The sequence below is a fragment of the Colobus angolensis genome, unplaced genomic scaffold, assembly GCF_000951035.1.
Source record: "Colobus angolensis palliatus isolate OR3802 unplaced genomic scaffold, Cang.pa_1.0 Scaffold101, whole genome shotgun sequence".
Classification (NCBI taxonomy): Eukaryota; Metazoa; Chordata; class Mammalia; order Primates; family Cercopithecidae; genus Colobus; species Colobus angolensis.
Window position 1 is genome coordinate 7,314,622 of NW_012111031.1, and position 20,058 is coordinate 7,334,679.

At 39.9% G+C, this 20,058-nt stretch overlaps 1 protein-coding gene across 1 annotated transcript in view; it reads left to right on the forward strand.

Moving 5' to 3' along the window:
- NUFIP1 (nuclear fragile X mental retardation protein interacting protein 1) overlaps positions 1-20,058 on the forward strand; it is a 53,633-nt gene that overhangs the window by 2,981 nt on the left and 30,594 nt on the right. The window contains exons 2-5 of the mRNA XM_011940115.1: positions 4,003-4,085; positions 5,358-5,456; positions 6,232-6,294; positions 6,928-7,004. Of these exons, the coding sequence (XP_011795505.1) occupies positions 4,003-4,085; positions 5,358-5,456; positions 6,232-6,294; positions 6,928-7,004 (322 nt within the window). The remainder of the gene's footprint in view (positions 1-4,002; positions 4,086-5,357; positions 5,457-6,231; positions 6,295-6,927; positions 7,005-20,058) is intronic.

The window sequence follows — 20,058 nt, forward strand, 5'->3', positions numbered from 1 at the left end:
GGACTACAGGCGCTGGCCACCATGCCCGGCTAATTTTTTGTATTTTTATTAGAGGTGGGGTTTCACCGTGTTAGCCAGGATGGTCTCAATCGCCTGACCTCGTGATCCACCTGCCTAGGCCTCCCAGAGTGTTGGGATTATAGGCATGAGCCACTGTGCCCGGCCCCTCCACTTCTAATTCTAGTTCTCTTGCTGTTTCTACTGCATCTGAAGTGACTTCCTCCACTGAAGTCTTGAACTCCTCAAAATCATCTATGAGGGTTGGAATTTCTTCTTTCAAACTCCTGTTAATGTTGATCTTTTGACCTCCTTCCATAAATCATGAATGTTCTTAATGGTGTCTTGAATAGTGAATCAAAACCTCCTTTCTAGGTTTTTAATCTACTTTGCTCAGATCCATTGGAGGAATCACTATCTATGAATCACTGAATTTCTTTCAAGAGCTTTTCAGCCAGGCACGGTGGCTCACAACTGTGATCCTAGCACTTCAGGAGGCCAGAAGAGGAGGATCCCTTGAGCCCAGGAGTTTGAGGTTGCAATGAGCCATGACGGCACCTTTACATTCCAACCTGGCTGACAGAGTGAGACCCTTTCTCAGTAGTTGCATTTACAACTTAGCTAGCTGTTTGGCACAAGAGGCCTGGCTTTTGACTTGTGTCAGCTTTCAACATGTCTTCCTCACTAAGCTTAATCATTTCTGGCTTTCGATTTAAAATGAGAGACATGCGACTCTTCCTTTTGCTTGAACACTTAGAGGCCATGATAGGGTTATTAACTGGCCTACTTTTGAATATTGTGTCTCAGAGGATAGGGAGTCCTGAGGAGAGGGCGAGGAGAACCACCGGTTGGTGGAGCAGTTAGAACATACACAGCATTTATAAAGTTCACCATCTTATATGGCCATGATTCAGGGTGTCTCAAAACAATTACAGTAGTAGCATCAAAGTATAACAGATGTAATAAAAATGAAAAAGTTTGAAATATTGCGAGGATCATCAAAAGGTGACACAGACAGCACATTGTTGTTGGAAAAATGGTGCCGATAGACCTGCTTGATGTAGGGTTGCCACAGACCCTTAGCTTGCAAAAAGCTCAGTAAAACGAAGTGCAGTGAAAAAACGAAGTGCTTTTATATCTTAAAGGTGCGGACAGCATGATTTACTGAAAGATAGGGCATATGGGATGCAAGATAAAGAGGAGAGAAGGATAATTTAAAGCTTTTTGCCAAATAATTGGAAGGGTGGAGTTGCTACTAACTGAGATAGGTAAGAATGTGGATGGAGCAGATTTGGAAGGAAGTCCAGGAATTGAAATTGGAATATATTTGTGTCAGGTAGAGATTCTGAATAGGCTTTTAGCTATTAGTCTGTACTTTCAGGGGAGATTTGTGGCTGGAGCTATAAATTTGGGTGTTGACACCATATAGATCATATTTCAAGCTACAAGATTGTTCACTTAAAACCTTTCTCCAACTTTGCATAAAATTCAATTCTGCATTAAACGGAATCCAAACAATTAGTGTTTTATTTCTTTATTTATTTTATTTATTTTTTAAATAGTCTCTCTGTCACCCAGGCTGGACCAGTGGCACCATCTCAGCCCACTGCAACCTCCACCTCCTGGGTTCAAGGGATCCTTCTGCCTCAGCCTCCTGAGTAGCTGGGACTACAGGCATGCACTACCATGCTTGGATAATTTTTGTATTTTTAGTAGAGACTGGGTTTCACCATATTGGCCAGGCTGGTCTCGAGCTCCTGACTGCAAGTGATCTGCCTGCCTTGGCCTCCCAAAGCACTGGGAATACAGGAATGAGCCACCCTGCCTGGCCCTAACAGTTAGTGTTTATTGTATGGCAGATGCTGGAAATACGGACTTGGCTAAGTCAGATGAGATATGTTCATAAGTATGAACCAAAATACAATGTGACTGATGATAGAGGCATATAATAGCTGATATCAGAATGTAGAGGAAATTGGGAAAAGCTTTTGGAAGAAGTGTCTTAGGGGATGTATAGAATTTGGGAAGAGATGTTTCTTAGGTAGAGAAGGAGGTGTCAGTACAAGGCAAGTTCTGGAGATTGCAGGGTTCTGGTGTGACTGAAGCAGAGTATGTGAAAGGTATGGGGGGAAAGTAGGGTAAGAAAGTAAATTAGAATCTCATGGGAGGTCTCTAGGAAGCTGTCTTAGTCCCTATTGTGCTGCTATGACAGAGTATGACCTGTTGGGTAATATATAATGAACAGAAATGTATTTGGCTAATAGTTCTGGAGGTTAAGTCCAAGATCAAGTGGCTCTTGAGGACCTTCTTGCTACATTGTAACATCAAGGAAGGCATCACATGATGAAAGAGAATGAGAGAAGGTCAAACTCCTCCTTTATTATTATTACTTTTTGAGACAGGGTCTTGTTCTGTCGCCCAGGCTGGAGTGCAGTGGCACATATACGGCTCACTGCAGCCTCGACCTGCTGGGCTCAAGTGTTTCTCCCATCTCAGCCTCACAAGTAGCTGGGACTACAGGCACACACCACCAAGCCTGGCTAATTTTTGTATTTTTTGTAGAGACAGAGTCTCGCCAGGCTACTCAGGTTGATCTCGAACTCCTGGGCTCAAGTGATCCGCCCACCTTGGCCTCCCAAAGTGTTGGAATTATAAGCGTGAGCCATCATGCCAGCCCTCCCCCCACTTTTTTTTGTTTTTTTTTTTTAAGAGACAGGGGGCCGGGTGCAGTGGCTCATGCCTGTAATCCCAGCACTTTGGGAGGCCGAGGCACGTGGATCACTTGAGGTCAGGAGTTCGAGACCAGCGTTCGAGACCAGTGTGGCCAACATGGTGAAACCCTGTCTACTAAAAAATACAATAATTACCCAGGCAAGGTGGCACATGCCTGCAATCCCAGCTACTCGGGAGGCTGAGGCAGGAGAATCGCTTGAACCTGGGAAGTGGAGGTTGCAGTGAGCCAAGATTATGCCACTGCACTCTAGGCTGGGCAACAAGAGCAAAACTCCATCTTCTCCCCCCACCAAAAAATGAATAAATAAGTAAGAGACAGGGTCAGCTGGGCATGGTGGCTTATGTCTGTAGTCCCAGGACTTTGGGAGGCTGAGGCAGGCAGATCGGTTGAGGCCAAGAGTGTGAGATCAGCCTGGGTAATGTAGTGAGACCCCATCTCTATAAAAAGAATAATTTTAAAAAAAGAGACAGAAACAAGGTCTTGTGTTGTTGCCCAGGCTGGAGTGTAGTGACATGATCATGGCTTACTGCAGCCTCAAACTCCTGAGCTCAAGGGATCCTCCCACCTCAGCCTCCACTGCATCTAGGACTACAGGTGCATGCCATCATGCCCAGCTAATTTTTGAATTTTTTTGTAGAAATGGGGTCATGCGAGGTTACCTAGGCTGGTCCTGAAGTCCTGGCCTTGTGCAGTCCTCCTGCCTCAGCTTCCCAAAGTGCTAGGATTATAGGCATGAGCCACCATGCCTGGCCCATATGCAGATTTTTGAGTCAAGTTGTGACAGGATTGGAGATTTTTTTTTTTTTTTTTTTGGTGTCAGTATGCAAGGTTTGTTGGAAGACTAGAATTTCTGACTTGGGGCATGGTAATAAGAATAGAAAAGTACAGTGGGATTTGAGAGGAGATATATTTCACAAGGTTCTGTTTTCCTGATGTGAAATTGATGCTGAAGGAGCTGTGTTGGGGATTTTACTGGTTACATTTCTGATATTTGAAATAACCGAAGGAATTTCATCAGGTTAGGTTGTCCATTTCTGAACTTTGACGCCTAAAGCATCTGTGGACATATCACACCAGTCTTTGTTTGAAAAGTAGTCATTTGGTAGACTAATCTTAATCTTTGTTATTTTGTTTGAACTACTATTCCTCCTAGAAGGGTAGTTTACCAGTGTTTTTACTGAAATATTTGTAACATGCTGTAGTAGATAAAATTTAATTATAATTTAAATAATTATATTGTTTCAAACGTTTATGGATCTCTTTTTTTTTAGTTAAACATTCTTATTATCCACGAAAGAATGATGCAAAATTCACAGACTTCAGCTTACCTCCCAGTAGAAAACAGAAAAAAAAGGTATTTGAAAGATGTTCTTGAATTTGACCCCTTAGTCCCTATGTTACTGTTTTATATCTTGCATTTCTGTCATAACTGTCTTCAGTGTTTTGCTTCCATTATTGACACAGTGGAGCCTTGCTATAAAAAGGAATTTTATGGTTAAACATGAATATAGCAAATTGGGATTCAAAAATAATATTTACCTAAATTTTTTTTTCTTTTCCGTGGTTTTAAAAATAGCTGTATATTTGGTACTTTCATTTTATTTATTTATTTATTTTTGAGATGGAGTTTCACTCTGTCGCCCAGGCTGGAGTGCAGTGGTACGATCTTGGCTCACTGCAACCTCCGCCTCCTGGGTTCAAGCAATTCTCCTGCCTCAGCCTCCCAGAATAGGTGGGACTGCAGGCGCACACCACTATGCCTGGCTAATTTTTGTAGTTTTAGTAGAATTGGGGTTTCACTATGGCCAGGCTGGTCTCGAACTCCTGACCTCAAGTGATCCGCCTGCTTCTGCTTCCCAAAGTGCTGGGATTACAGGCGTGAGCCAACAAGCCTGGCCATATAGTTGATATTTGAACAACGCAACAGTTAGGGGTGCAGTCAAAAGTTTGTGTATAACTTTTGACTCCTCTAAAACTTAACTACTGATGGCCTACTGTTGACTGGAAGTCTTACCAATAACATAAATAGTTGGTTAATATATAAATAGAATGGTGTCCACATATATTTTATACTTTCCTAACATACTTGTTTCTTTTTTTTTCTTTTTTTCTTTTTTTTTTGATATTTCTAAGGCTATGTGGTTTATCTGTTTTTCCAAATTGTCACCAATCTCCAAAAAAGTTTTTGCAATATATTTATTGAAAAAAATCCTTTTATAAGTGGACCCTTGCAGTTCAAACCTGTGTTGTTCAAGGGTCAGTGGTAGTTATTTTTTTTCTCAAAGATGAGCTGCTGTTTTTACTCTATTTTCAGGTCATTTCGGCATATTCTGTACTGAGTCTTAATTAGATAACCAATTTGCAATCTGCTCATAATTTATATTAGCACTATTTGGATTTAAAAAGTTTAAAATTATGCCTGGATTTTACTAATATATTTGTTAAAAACAAAATGAAAGAAAGAAACAGAATAATCTCTTCATTGGAAGTATACTCACAAGTTTCTCCCACATGAAAGGGTTATTGGAAACATCAAAGTGTGTATTACTAGAACAATAGTTACGTTTTTATTATTGATTAGAGATTTTTCACCAAAAGCCTAATTCCTCCCTGTTTTTGTTTGCAGAAAAGAAAGGAACCAGTTTTTCACTTTTTTTGTGATACCTGTGATCGTGGTTTTAAAAATCAAGAAAAGTACGACAAACACATGTCTGAACATACAAAAGTAGGTTTTCTTAGTTGTCCTGAAACTGATGTAGCAAAGTGGCCTTCTTCTATGTGTATATTTGGTAGAAATTCCAAGCTTGTTTTCTTTCGAAGTTTATAGTTTCCATAGAAATATAGTTTGATGACTTGACAGATGGGAGCAGTGACCCTGGAGTTTGAAAGTCGGGATCCCACTGCTTCAGGGAGGAGGTGAGGTGGTAGCAAAGAAGGGAGCTCTGGCAGCTGTTTGTATTTGTGTACCTCTACTGCTTGGGAAGGGGCTGTCGTCCCCTCCAGTTACCTTGTGCATCTTGATGAGTTCTTTCCCCTTTAAGTCTGCCCTTGAACCATACTGTGTGATGTGGCCGTGCCTGTCACCCTCAAAGGCTGGTCCACACCTTGTCAAGTACTTTCTAGAAAACTTTCACCAAAATGTTTTAAAGGTTGAAAAGGAAGCCTTTGGTTTGGAAAAGTTCTTTTTCTGCTTTTGGGAATGCCCCTCAACTTTAGGATTAACATTTCACAGGTTTACTGATGTATGCCTTCACTCAAGTGGAGAAGTAAATAAGATACATTATTGTGCCATGTACTCTGAGAGTGTCATTCCTTTGCCTAAAGGCAGCCCTGTTTTGGAGTCATTTTTGTTTTGCTACTGACATAAGTATGCAGAGATAATACCATGTAGATGGGATAGCTATGTAATACAGCCAGAATATGTCTGTGTATGTATAGTGGGGTAAATTTAACATGCAAAACATTTATTAAATAGTGTTTTTTCTTTTTAACTCTTATAGTGCCCTGAAGTAGATTGCTCTTTTACTGCACACGAGAAGATTGTCCAGTTCCATTGGAGAAATGTAAGTTCTGGTTTTTTTAATCCTATTTTTAAATACATACTCTTTTTATTTTATTGATCTGTTATCTTCACAACTGTTCATTTATATACCTAATAATAAGTAACATTCATGGAGTACTTTGTAAGGATTTTGACATCATTTATTCAAGTTTTTCCTCACAAACAACTGTGGTTGTTTATATTGGCCCCATTTAAAATATTTTAAAAAATGAATTGCCCAAGGCCTGAGAACTGATTCTTGGACCTCAGTTTCTTGACTCCAAATTGTATACTGCTTTACTACACCATGCTGCTACAGATTGTAATGTCTACTCATGTCTGTAGTGATCCCTCTAGGTTTTGGTTGGTAAGTCATTCATTTGGGTGTTTAATGTGGTTTGAGAGAATGGGTGACATATCTACTTTGTAATCAAAATTATGTTACCCCTTTTCCCTCTAGTAATAGCACTAATTAAATACATGATAGATTCTTCTTCTTCCTTTATAGAAAAAGTTATAGTACAGATAGATACAACCTCCTTACTTAGTTTTAAAATTGTATCCAACATAAGTTTACTTGTAGAAACAAAGTCTCCAAATTAGTCCAAAGCATATGATATTGCCTCCTGATGTTCAGCAGGCTTTTTCCCCCTAGATGCATGCTCCTGGCATGAAGAAGATCAAGTTAGACACTCCAGAGGAAATTGCACGGTGGAGGGAAGAAAGAAGGAAGTGAGTAGAGTTCAAAACTGGCGAAATAACTATTTTACTGTGGCAAGGCTTATTCATATAGTTAAATTCATTGAATTCCCTTAGAATGTTGGAACTAGGGAACAGGACCATAAGGCATATTATGTAAGACTATTATTGAATGTAGTTTTAGGAAGACCTAATAAGAACTCTTCATTTAAGTAGCGAATGTGTCATAATGGGACTGTATGTTGCTCTTTGAGGGGGGCTACTACATGTCACCTATTAGATGTTCAGTGGTTGAGGCAATAATGGGTGGGTACTCTTACCAAAAAGTGTATTATACAGAACTGTATGATCACAGAACAGCACATCTGGCACATCACCACATATGTCAGTGGATTTAAACCAAAACCCTTAAGGTGAGCCAAGTACAAATGTAACCTGTTGCTCACAAGAGTTTGAAATATCTTTCTTGATCTTTAAGGATAGTTCTTCTTGTTTTCATCCCAGGCTTACCGCTAAATAAGATATACAGGTGCTAAGGCTAAGATATGCAGGTGCTTTTCCTTAACAATGAGAAGATCAGGAATTCATTCCTGTACTTAAAGAAATTTGAGCATCACCATGTAACTTGTGGTTTTACACTTACTAAGGAAGAAAGTTTAGTTGATGTCTAGCTGTCATATACTTAAAATTCCACTAGGGCCCTGTTATACTGCCTTCTCAGAAAAGACTAGAACGCTTCTTCCTGAAGCAGAAGACTATGCAGAACTACTCTAAGGATCAGTTTCACTTTTAAAGTCAACTGCTCTTTTCCTGGAATTAAAAAATAAAGAGAGCCTGGGATGAAAACAAGAAGAACTATCCTTAAAGGTCAAGAAAGATACTTCAAACTCTTGTGAGCAGCAGGTTACATTTGTACTTGGCTCACCTTAGTTTAAGATTCAGTTTAAATACACTGACATGGGTGGTGATGTGCCAGATGTACTCTGCTGTGAAAAAGTTAGATGCTGCCCTTTACGGCTTTAGAGGTAATTCTGAGGGAGACCAGCAGAAGCATGAAGATTCAGAACTAACTGAAAATAAATATAATTCAACAAACGTGTATCAGGTATTAATACTATGTGCAAAGGGAAAGAGTTGGATGAGGGTGAAGGGACAATTAGACATCAATTTTTTTTTTTTTTTTTTGAGACAGAGTCTTACTCTGTCACTCAGGCTGGAGTGCAGTGGCGCAATCTCGGCTCACTGCAACCTCCACCTCCTGAGTTCAAGTGATTCTCCTGCCTCAGCCTCCCAAGTAGCTGGGATTACAGGTGTGTGCCACCACACCTGGCTAAGTTTTGTATTTTTAGTAGAGACAGGGTTTCGCCATGTTGGCCAGGTGGGTCTCGAACTTCTGACCTCAAGTGATCCACCTGTATCGGCCTTTCAAAGTGCTGGGATTACAGGCGTGAGCCACCACACCCAGCCGAGGAATTCAATTTTTAAACAAGTCGGGTCCAGCCAGTCAACAGGGACTTGGTGGACGTAACATAGCATTTCAAGAGCATCTGTGGCTAACAAATGAAGGAATCTAACTTTGCTCTCTTTGGTAAAATCTTATTTATCTTGTAGGCCTGTTTTAAAGGTTGCCTAACTTACTACTGTCTTCTTACTCTTCACTTCCTCTATGTCAGTGCTACCAGAGTGCCAGTCTATAACAAAAGAGCTTGTACCAGAATGTAAATCAGTATATTATTTCCTTTATTGATAAGAAAAAATGAAAAATGTCAGCTGAACTAAATATCATGCTTAGTGACATAGTTGATTTCTACTCTGGTGTGTGTGGATTGGCTGGTTGCCAGTCCCTGAAACACACTACCCTAAAGCATTACTACCTCCTTTGCAAATACATAGCTTATTTATACAACCATAGTACATTTGTCACATTACATTATAGTTGGCCCTGCTCTTACACATCTTTGATTCTGCTGTGGTTTGCACAGTGCCTAGAATTTAGTATGTGAGAAATACATATTTGTTGACTGAAGTACTGTTAAATAGTGTAGAATGGGAATACTTAACCGTGGCAGTGATAAGGGAGCCTTTGCCAATTGCAAGGTCAGACTTAGATGTTGAAGGAGTTTGGACTATGCTGTGGTTTGAATGTGTTCCCCAAAAGTTCATTTGTTGGAAACTTGGTCCCCAGTATGGCAGTGTTCAGAGGTGGGACCTTTGGGAAGTAATTGGATCATGAAGGTAGAACCCTCATAAATGGATTAATTCATGCATGGATTGGTGGATTAATGGATTAAAGGATTTGTGAATTATCAAGGGAGTGGGCTTATTATCATCAGACTGAGTCAATTATAAAGATCAGTTTGCCTGTCTCCTGTGAGCCCCCTTGCCATGTGATGCCCTCTGCTGCCTTGGGACTCTACAGAGAGTCCCCACCCAGCCACCAAAACTATAAGAAATAACTTTTTTTCTTTATAAATTGTCCAATCTCACGTATTCAGTTATAGCAACATAAAATGGACTGAGACCGTGAAGTAGTTTGACTTAGGAATTTTGAAGCACGGGATCTGAAGCTCCTTGCCTTCTGTAGGTAGCTTCTTTGCAAATACAAGTTTTTCTCCTCATGACATCACTCCCCAAGTAGCTGGGCTTTTTTTTTAATGTTTTGTTTGTTCTCCTTGTTTCTTTTCTATCTGTTGGTTGTTTCTTCTTCCTCCTCTTGTTCTTCCTCTTCTTTTTCTTCTTCCTCCTCCTCGTCCTCTTCCTCCTCTTCCTTCTCATCCTCTTCCTCCTTGTCCTCTTCCTCCTCCTCCTCTTCCTCATCCTCTTCCTCCTCTTCTTCCTCCTCCTCTTCCTCCTCCTCCTCCTTTCTTCTCCTTCTCTTTCCTTCTTCTTCTTTCATTTTTGCATAGAGCAGTAATCAAACAAGAAGTTAACTCCACTTCCTTTCTGACATGTACATTATAAAGAGCTGCTGCTGATGGTATGAAAGATTGTACCCTGCTAGATGGGATGGAAATGGCCTAACTGCTAAGACACTAGGTTTTTTCCCCCTGCTAGTTAGCCTTGACTGATCAGTTAGAGGTTGGTTCAACTCGTTGGTGTCAGTCCCTTTTATAAATGTTTAATTCTCTTGAGGGGAATGGTAGCAGTTAATAGTCAGCACTGATTGTAAAACAACTCGAAAGTTATCTGACTAAACTTAAATTTCTGAAACTTTGAGTTTATTGAAGTGTATAGGGAAAGTCTGAAGTGACTTCTCGATTTGCCAACTTTGGTTCTTCTATCTTGTGGTTGTATAAATTAAATCATTTAAACTGGGAAATGTGGAACCACTATTAAATTAATGGTAACCAACTTTACTCTTTCTACTTTGTCTATAGCACTTTCACTCTCCCATGACCCTCTACTATTCCCTCCCTCAGCATGTAAGAGGAAGGGGACTTCTGTAATCCCAGCACTTTGGGAGGCCGAGGCGGTTGGATTACAAGGTCAGGAGATTGAGACCATCCTGGGTAACACGGTGAAACTCCGTCTCTACTAAAAATACAAAAAAATTAGCCAGGCGTGGTGGCGTGCACCTGTAGTCCCAGCTACTCGGGAGGCTGAGGCAGGAGAATGGCATGAACTCGGGAGGTGGAACTTGCAATGAGCCGAGATTGTACCACTGCACTCCAGCCTGGGTGACAGAGCGAGACTCTGTCTCAAAACAAGAAAAAGAGGAAGGGGATTTCATCTAGTCTGGAATATTAGGGTGTTTCATGACAAAGGGAGGGGTAGCTGAACTCAGAACTAACTAGGAAAAGATAAGGGGAGGCAGGGATTAGTGGTCAGACAGAGGTTAGCATGTTCAAGGAACTGTGAATATAGGTAAGAAAAAAAGATGGAAGTTGTGGGGGTGGAGAGAACTAGGTGGATGTAGAACATTTGGGAGGTGAAAATGGGCAGTGGGGATTAAATGATTATGAGGTTGAAGAGGAGAGAGGTTTTAGGAGACTTCCAGGTTTCTGGGCTGAGCACCTCTGTGAAAGGTGGTACCTCTTACTGAGGCAGGGAACACTGGAAGGGGATGGGGTTTGGAGGTATTGGTTTGGACATTGTTGAGTCTGAGGAGATCCTGAGGCATCTATTTGAAGATGTTGAGTAGGCATTGGGACTTGGACCAGACTACACTGGAGATAGTTTTCTGAGTCATGAAACTGTGAATATGGAAGAGATTTCCCACAGAGACAGGGTAGAGTGGAAAGAGAAGGTAGCCTAATGTTGAACCTTGAGCCCTTCCAACATAAAGGTCTAATAAAGAATAAAATCCCAACAAGCCTGCTGAGTGGGGACCAGAGAGGTCGAAGAAAACTTCCTCTGGAAGCCAGCGGAGGGGAGAATTTTGAGAAGGAAGATATAGTTAGCAGTGCAGATTGCGATGGAAAGGTCAAATAAAACAAGAACAGAAAGTGACTGATGTTGTGACATACACAGGGCCTCCTTGATGAGGGTTCCAGGTGATTCCTCCTTGGCCCTTCTCCTTTGAGCTCTGTGCCATCTGTCTTCAATTCTCATACCCTCCCCAGGGATTGATTGCCTTTGTCACTCACCCTTGGCATGTTAGATGCTGCAGTGGAATTGTATATATTTTGAATTTATTCAACACCTTTTCACTTTCAGATTTCTAAGCCTGGGCAATCAAGTGATACCCTGTATCTACAAAAATAAAAAATTAGCCAGGCGTAGTGGTCTGTACCTGTAGTCCAAGCCACTCAGGAGACTGAGGCAGGAAGATCCCTTGAGCCCAGGAGTTTGAGGGTGCAGTGGGCTATGATCACGCCACTGCGCTGCAGCTTGGGTAACAGAGCGAGACCTTGTCTCAAACAAAACAAAACAAAATAAATTTCCAGTGCCCTTCACCTTCATGCAGTTTCAGCCACTTACTTTACGTCCTGGATTCTAAAGTTGGACATACTCCTCTTTCCATCTGTCCAGCTCACTGTCACCTCTACCAGGCTTGGAATAGTTGAGGCTTCCCATCCTCTTTACTTTGTTTTTCTGTCATATTCCTTCTTCCTTCACTTCCCTACCCAGCCTAGCTCACTTCAGCTGCTCCTGTCAGTATCTCAGCTTCTTTCTTCCTTTGTCCTCCATTGCACTCATCTGGCAAAATCCCAGCTCTGGGTCAGTTGCTACATCCTGTTCAAGAAAACCCACACAATTGAAATGTAGGCTTCAGGTGAACACTTGGCAGTGCTATGTGACTTAAGAAGTTGGCTTGACCAAAGAGAAGTTTAGGGTATTTTCTTTGTGTTTGTTGTTTTGTGGTGCAAAATTAGATGTTCAATATGCATATGTTTCTTAGTTATATGGATGACTGTGTAGTGTAAAATTTAAACGTTTCTTAAACTGATTTTATTTTTAATCAACTAAAATGCCCATGAGAATAAAACTCCGTAGAACTAGCAACCAGAATCCTATAATGTGGGCTTAACTTGTCTTTTCTGGTTATTTCCACATTATTTGCTTATAGGGGCTTTTTGTCTCAGCCAAACTTGTTATTTATCATATCTCATACAGGGTTTGTGAACTTTTGCCCTTTTAGTTTTGTTCATGGTGCTGCTTCTGGAAGATCTTACTTTCTCCATCTTTTCTTTTTTTTTTTTGAGATGGAGTCTCTCTCTGTCGCCCAGGCTGGAGTGCAGTGTCACGATCTCAGCTCACTGCAAGCTCCACCTCCTGGGTTCACGTCATTCTCCTGCCTCAGCCTCCCGAGTAGTTGGGGCTACTGGCGCCTGCCACCAGGCCTGGCTAATTTTTTTGTATTTTTAGTAGAGATGGGGTTTCACCATGTTAGCCAGGATAGTCTCAATCTCCTGACCTCGTGATTGACCCGCCTCGGCCTCCCAAAGTGCTGGGATTACAGGTGTGAGCCACTGCGCCCGGCCTTACCTTCTCCATCTTTAAAATTCTGCTCATTGCTCTTAGCTCATCTGAAATCCATCCACTTTTGGGGATATTTTTCTCATCTGCCTAGAGAAATGTCTTGCCCTTCTTTGAATATGGTATCTCCTTTCTGCCTCTTTAGCACAGATATCCTTTATTATGACCCTGTTGGTGAACTTCTTTGCATATGTGTCTTTTATTCTTGAATTAAGTGTGAGCTCTGAAATGTAAGAACCAACTTTTACCTGGCTGTTTCTATCCCATAGTGCCACAGTTATAGGGAATGCTTGTGAATGTTATTGTGTGTAAATGGGGCTTGAAGATATTTTTATTATGGGTATAATTCTGTTTTGGTACACACAAGTAAGTGGTTGGAGAAATCTTACTGAGACTTGTATTTATAAGTAATGTTTGAGCTGTACCTTTGTTGTTTTTAGAGAAATTGGGCAGAAATGTGTTGATATGATTAGTAATTATGCTTGGAAATTATAGTGTAATTAATAGTACTTAAAACTGCTGTGGTTTTGAACATTAAATTCTCACTACATAGGGTAGACAGTCACTGAGACAAACCAAATTGATCCGTATTTTAAAGTATTAATGACTTTTCCCTACGTGAGTGTGAACTATGCCCCCTTATGGTTTTGTGTAACAAATGTTTAAAGGAAAAATTTTCCATGGGCTAGAGAAACTTGAGGAATACTAATATTTGAAGATGAAAACTAGCTTAGGCAGCATGTATTTATATAAAGTTCCTGTAGAAGACGAGTTTGATTTTCTATTGTTAGCAAGAAATCTCAGCAACCTTTCAATAAATGTTAATAGACATTTTGCTTATCTTTGAATAACTTCTTGACAGTAGTTTAGTTTGAAAATTAGAGGTGAACATTCAGTATTTGAAAGGACAGAGATTTTGCTATATGTGGCTGAGTTCACCAAAAACAGACACAAGTAACCTCTTGTCTTTAGGATTCTCACTGTAATATGAAATGAATAAATATACATTAGGTGGCCATAAGACCACAGGTAACTGAAGCATTAATTTTAGCTATGTAGGGATAATCCTGACTAGTCAAGGGATATTTGAGTTTTTGGAGGGGAGGGCCATCAATTTGTTTTTCAAGACTTCCTATAAGAGGTGATGTGCCTCCCTCCCCCAATTTATTTTAATGTATATTATACATATAGTGAAATTCACCCTTTTTAGTGGATAGTTCTGACAAATATATACTGTCATGTAAATACCACCAGAATCATGATATAGAACAGTTTTTCTTCACCTGGAAAAAATTGCCTTATGCCCTGATGGCAGCCTCCCCTGCACCCACTGGCAACCACTGATTTATTTTTTGTTCTTATATTCATACTTCTGCAGAAACATCACATAAATGGAATCATATAGTATGTGGCCTTTATAGTCTAACTCACTTATTTTTAGTCTGCATTTGAGAGTTATCCATGTTGTTCCTTGTAGCAGTTGTTTGTTTTTTATTGCTGAGTATTACTCTTTTCCATTGTGTGGATGCATCACAGTTTGTTTATCCATTCCCAGTTGGGTGTTGTTTCCAGTAGTTAGCCATTATGTAAAGTCTTCATAAACATTCGTGTGTAGGTTTTTGTTTTGAATATAGGGTTTTATTTGGCTTGGATAAATATCCAGGAGTGGGATTGGTTAGTCATATGGTAAGCATATGTTTAACTTTATGAGGAACTGCCGAATTGTTTAGGAGGATAGTTTTAAATCAAGATATGCCTATTTGAGCATGGGAAGTATCAGATAAAAGGAGATGGTAGGGTGCAGTGGTGCTTGTGTCAGCTAGTCATGCTCTAGGAAATGAAATGGCAACCTTACTACCATGACTTAGTGCAAAGAGGTGTCGTTTTCCTAAGGTTAAAAAAAAAAAAATCAGGCTGCTGTTGCTGCATGACAGTACCATAGACGTAGGCGGTCTCTTGTACTGGAGTAGGTGGCTCTCCTCTTGCCTGTCACCAGAATGTTCTTGCATATGCAAATATTAAGCCACAGAATAGGCAGAAAGAAGAGAAAAAGGCAAAAGGTATATGTAGCCTTATTTCCCCCCTTTTCATTGGGAAAACAGTAGCTTTGTTTTTAGTTCCAACCAGGAGATACTTAACATAGATCTCATTGGCTAGAAGTGGGTTGCTTGATCCCCTTCAGTGGGAGTGGAGTTGATGGGATGCCCCAAAACAAAATTGTTAAGGAATGGGGGAGAATAGGCTATTAGCAGTGTTTGCTTTAGTTCTTAGTGGCACAGTGGAATTTCAAAACTGTGAGTTTTGGAAGCAGCTCTATCCTTCTGAATAAAGGATTGGCTTGAGAAAGTGTTTGATAGGCTTGCTGGTGATTCTTTTTACGTAGGACGTGTGGGGGCAGAGGGGATAGAGTCTAGCTCTGGTTTCCAGAGGTATGCTATGATAGCAGGCACAAGTGCCTTGGAAGAGGAATGGGCAAAATCTGTTGGCAATAAGTGAGGTTATAGGTTTGTGAAATTTAGAGGTATTTAAAGAGAATGAGGAAATGGGGTGAAGATGACAGTTTTGGATGAAGTTTATTTGTACCTGTGATGTTGCTTTGTTAGTAAGTGCTCAGAAAATTCTTTGGGCACTGGCTGAGTTCATCTGAGGTTCTTCCATATTTTGTTTCTCAGGTTATTGCTCTTTAACATATTCTGAAGTTTATGTTATATATGTTTTTTCTATATGTATATTTTATTGGAAGATATGAGAAATACTGCTCTTCTTTTGGTATGTTTGATAGATTTCTCAAAAATACACAAATACTATCCCCACTAGCAATTTTTAAAAGACTTATTATGGGCCGGGCACGGTGACTCACACCTGTAATCCCAGCACTTTGGGAGGCCGAGGCGGGCAGGTCACTTGAGGTCAGGAGTTCGAGACCAGCCTGGCCAACATGGTGAAACCCTATCTCTACTAAAAATACAAAAATTAGCCGGGCATCGTGGCATGTGCCTATAATCCCAGATACTTGGGAGGCTGAGGTAGGAGAATTGCTTGAACCTGGGGGGTGGAGGTTGCAGTGAGCCAAGATCGCGCCACTGTACTCCAGCCTGGGCAACAGAGTGAGACTGTCTCAATAAAAAAACAACAAACGGGGGCAAGGGGGAGGGATGGCATTGGGAATTATAAATGACGAGTTAATGGGTGCAGCATACCAACATGGCACAAGTATACATATGTAACAAACCTGCACGTTGTGCACATACATGTACCCTAGAACTTAAGGTATAATTTAAAAAAACAAACAAACAAAAAACACCTATTACGAAAATGTACTTACTTTCTACATTCCTGTCATTCTCAATTTTTAAAAAATATTACTTGAACTCCTAAAAAGAGTAAGTTCCACATTGGTATGGCAGAATAGTCCTATTTCCTGAATTTAGTCTTTCTGTGAGAGCTACATTCTTTCTGATGAAGCCACTATATTCTTTGGCATGCAGGAAAAATAAGGTCTTTATGTAATTGCTGTGTTAGGAAAAGCTTGTGAAAGAGTTCACAGAGTAAGAATTTTAAAGCCTAAAGAAAACTCTGAAGGTTTGCTTGGCATGTGGCTTCTTTATCTTTAACAAAAGTACATCTTTGTCTTTATTTCTTCATCTCTGTATTTTTCAGGTCAGACTCAGAGGTATCTAGTGTATTTAATTTGGTAACTTTTAAGGCTTTCCACTAATAACCTGCTTTCCCCTACCTCCCCAAAAAAGCCACCAAAAAAAGTGATTCTTTCTTAATTCCTGACCTATGCGGTACCAGTGCTGTATGATTTGGCTTTAGGGAAAATGAGTGGTAGAGATTTGTTTCCAAAACCTTGCTTTTATTATAGAAACAGTGGAACATTTTTCACAGCAGACTGGGAGTCCACTAGGTGGAGTTAGTTTTACAATTTATTTCAGCGCTTACTGTGTCTGAGGAAATCCTTTTGTTTCCCTGGTTCATGCAGAATTCCAGCACAGGAGATCTGCTCCTAAAGAATGCTACATCTTTTTGATGTTCAGAAAGAAATAAAAGTACAGTAGTGTAGCTTGTGTGGGAGCGGTTGTGGTTCAATGAGAGTGGGAAGAGTAACTATAATTTATAGAACAGGCAGAGGGGAAAAGCCAATAAATGGGTTGTGATTTGAGCATAGGAAAAAATTGGAGATAATAATGTGACCAGAATGATCTGTGCTAAGATAATGGTTAGCACGGTTTGCCCATGTGTTGGCTCTGTAGTGCTTAAAGATTGTCACTGGAGGCATAAGGTATAGGCAATGGGGAAGGTGAAGAAGAGGTAAAAAATGAAAGAGAGAGAAGAGAGGAAGGAAAAAAGCATAGTTTCAGGGCCATTTCCTCTTAGTGAACTGGGGAAAGATAGAAGTATAGGGAGAAAATGATTTTAGTAGATAAAAATATAGAGAAACCAACTGTGAAAATTTCCCTTGTCGTGGTCTTTATAACTTCATATCATCCATTCTCTAACAGGAGATACTGAACTAAGCTTTACATGTGTGTAACTGCAATGTAAGACATAATTTATGTTTTTTTCAATAGTCTTTGGATTTGTTATTTCTTGTACTTTAGGAACCTGAACTCCATCAGAGCTCCTTTTTTTTCCTTATTCATTTATCTCAGCTTCATATTGGTGGAATATGGCTTCCTACTGTTGTTTGTGTGTGTAACTAGGTCTTGTGTTTCTGATTTTTCTTTTTTGGGGTAATTTGCTTTCTAGCAACCTTTTTTCCCCTAGTTTTAAATATCTGTATTCTGTGTAAATAAGCATGTAATAAATTTTGGAAGAGTGTATTTAATTTGGTAACTTTTAAGGCTTTCTACTAATAACCTGCTTTCCCCTACCTCCCCAAAAAAGCCACCAAAAAAAGGGATTCTTTCTTAATTCCTGACCTATGCAGTACCAATGCTGTATGATTTGGCTTTAGGGAAAATGATTTCAGCACCAAGAAAAATAAAATCTTACAACTTTTTAAAACTCTAATCTTACTTTTAGGAACATGATACTTAATTTTAGGAATACAAGTTTCCTTACCTTTAGGAACATGATACTTAATTTTAGGAATACAAGTTTCCTTACCTTTAGGAACATGATACTTAACTTTAGGAAGATAAGTTTCTTTGCCTTTAGGAACATGATACTGCAGTCTGCCAGAAAGAGAAAATTCGCTGTTTTAGAAGGCTTCCATCAAAGGAGTTTCTACACATCACATCTTTGATGTTTCATTTAGGGAATTCTTTCTTATATCTTACCTAAAATCCACTTGCTATAACACGTTTGAATTCTTTACCATTGAAAAGCAGTTACCTAGCATCTACTCTCTGGTACATGGTACACTGTAGTGCCAAATTTTATCATGTATCATATAGCCCAGCATGGTAAGAGTCTGCAATACTCTGCAAAAATGTTGAAGAAACTTAAGTAATAAGAAGTAAATTTGAAAGTTGTGGAGGGTGTTGAGTAGCTGTGAGTTACATGTCTCACTACTGTGAGGCCTGTGAAAGTCATCACTGGTTTTCTCATTTCTACTTCTGCATATTCTCTTCAGTTTCAGAACAACTGGACCATCCTCTCTGTAAAACTATTTTTATTGTCACTTCTCATCTTCTTTTAAAGGCTGCAAATAGTTCCTTTCATCTTTCTTTGGAGGTTTTATTTTTCATCCTGTTAATCATCTTTGAGTCTCCTCTGAATCCCTTCCAAGTCCTTTTTTTTTTTTTTTTCTCAGTGTTCCTTTAGTTTGGAAGTACAGAACTGGAAACAGTACCCTGAGAGTATCTGACTGCTTTTGAGTATCCTGGAGGAAGACTTCACACTCATACAAGTGCCAGAGTCTACTTCATGTAACCTTAGATTATGTTTGCTTTCTAAAAATGTAGTCATATATTGCTGACTGTCAGATTTTTATCTCCTATGACCTTGATCGTTTCCTTTTATGTTTATTTATAGTTTGTACATTCATCATCTTTTTTTATTGAGTCTGTTTTTCTTGACTGGATATATATTGCTTCACACTGTCCTCATTGAAATTCATTGCATTTTTTAATGATTACTAAACTACTTACCCAATGTCATTTCCATTCCCGTCTTTCAGTTGCCCCACCCATAGGCTTTATATATTGTCTGTGCTATTCAAGTCAGTAATGAAATTATTAAAAATAGGAAGAAGGTAAAGAAGTGTCCTAGAAGCAGTGGCAGAGAACGTTTGTTGATGTTTCTCAAAACTTACTCTGATCAGCAGCCAGATTGAGTAGTAGAGAGCTGTTCCCCTCCTTCTGTGTTTTTGATACTCCTGGAATCTGTTGCCCTCACCCTGAAAGTTTGGTGTCTGCATCTCCACACAGCTGTGTAGAGAAACAAAGAAAGCAATTAATCTTGCACACTTCTGTCAGATTTCATCTTAATCACTGCCTTGTACTTATCTCTCCCTGTTCATAACTTTCTGTGGCTCTCCATCACCTGCTGAATTAAATATAAACTTTCTAGTTTGGTATTCAAGGCATATTTTGGCCTGAGTCTTCCTTTCCAGTCTGATGGCCTATAACTGTGTTTCCTACTGTATTAATTACTCGTCATTCTCCAGATATCTCTTTCCCTTTTTTTTTTTTTTTTTGAGACAGAATCTTGCTGTGTCACCCAGGCTGGAGTGCAGTAGCGTGATCTCAGCTCACTGCAACTCCGCCTCCCGGGTTCAAGCAATTCTCTTATCTCAGCCTCCTGAGTAGCTGGGATTATAGGCATCTGCCACCATGCCCAGCTAATTTTTTGTATTTTTAGTAGGGATGTGGGTTTCACCATGTTGGCGAGGCTGGTCTCGAACTCTTGACCTCAAGTGACCCACCCACCTCAGCCTCCCAAAGTACTGGGATTACAGGCATGAGCCACCATGCCCAGCCTCTTTCACTTTCTGAAGTCTTGGTTTGCATTGTTTGGCCTGTTTAGCACACTCTCATTTCTGTTACCATTAAAGACCAATTTCTTTCATTTCTTTTCTTTATGGATTTTTCCAATTAGATAAAGTCTTTCCGTTCCACACCATCCCCCAAACAAATCTTTATACCCTTTGGGATACTTTTGTCTTATGTTATCGCTATTTGTGTGTTTTTCTTATCCTCCTGGTAGACTGTATATTTTT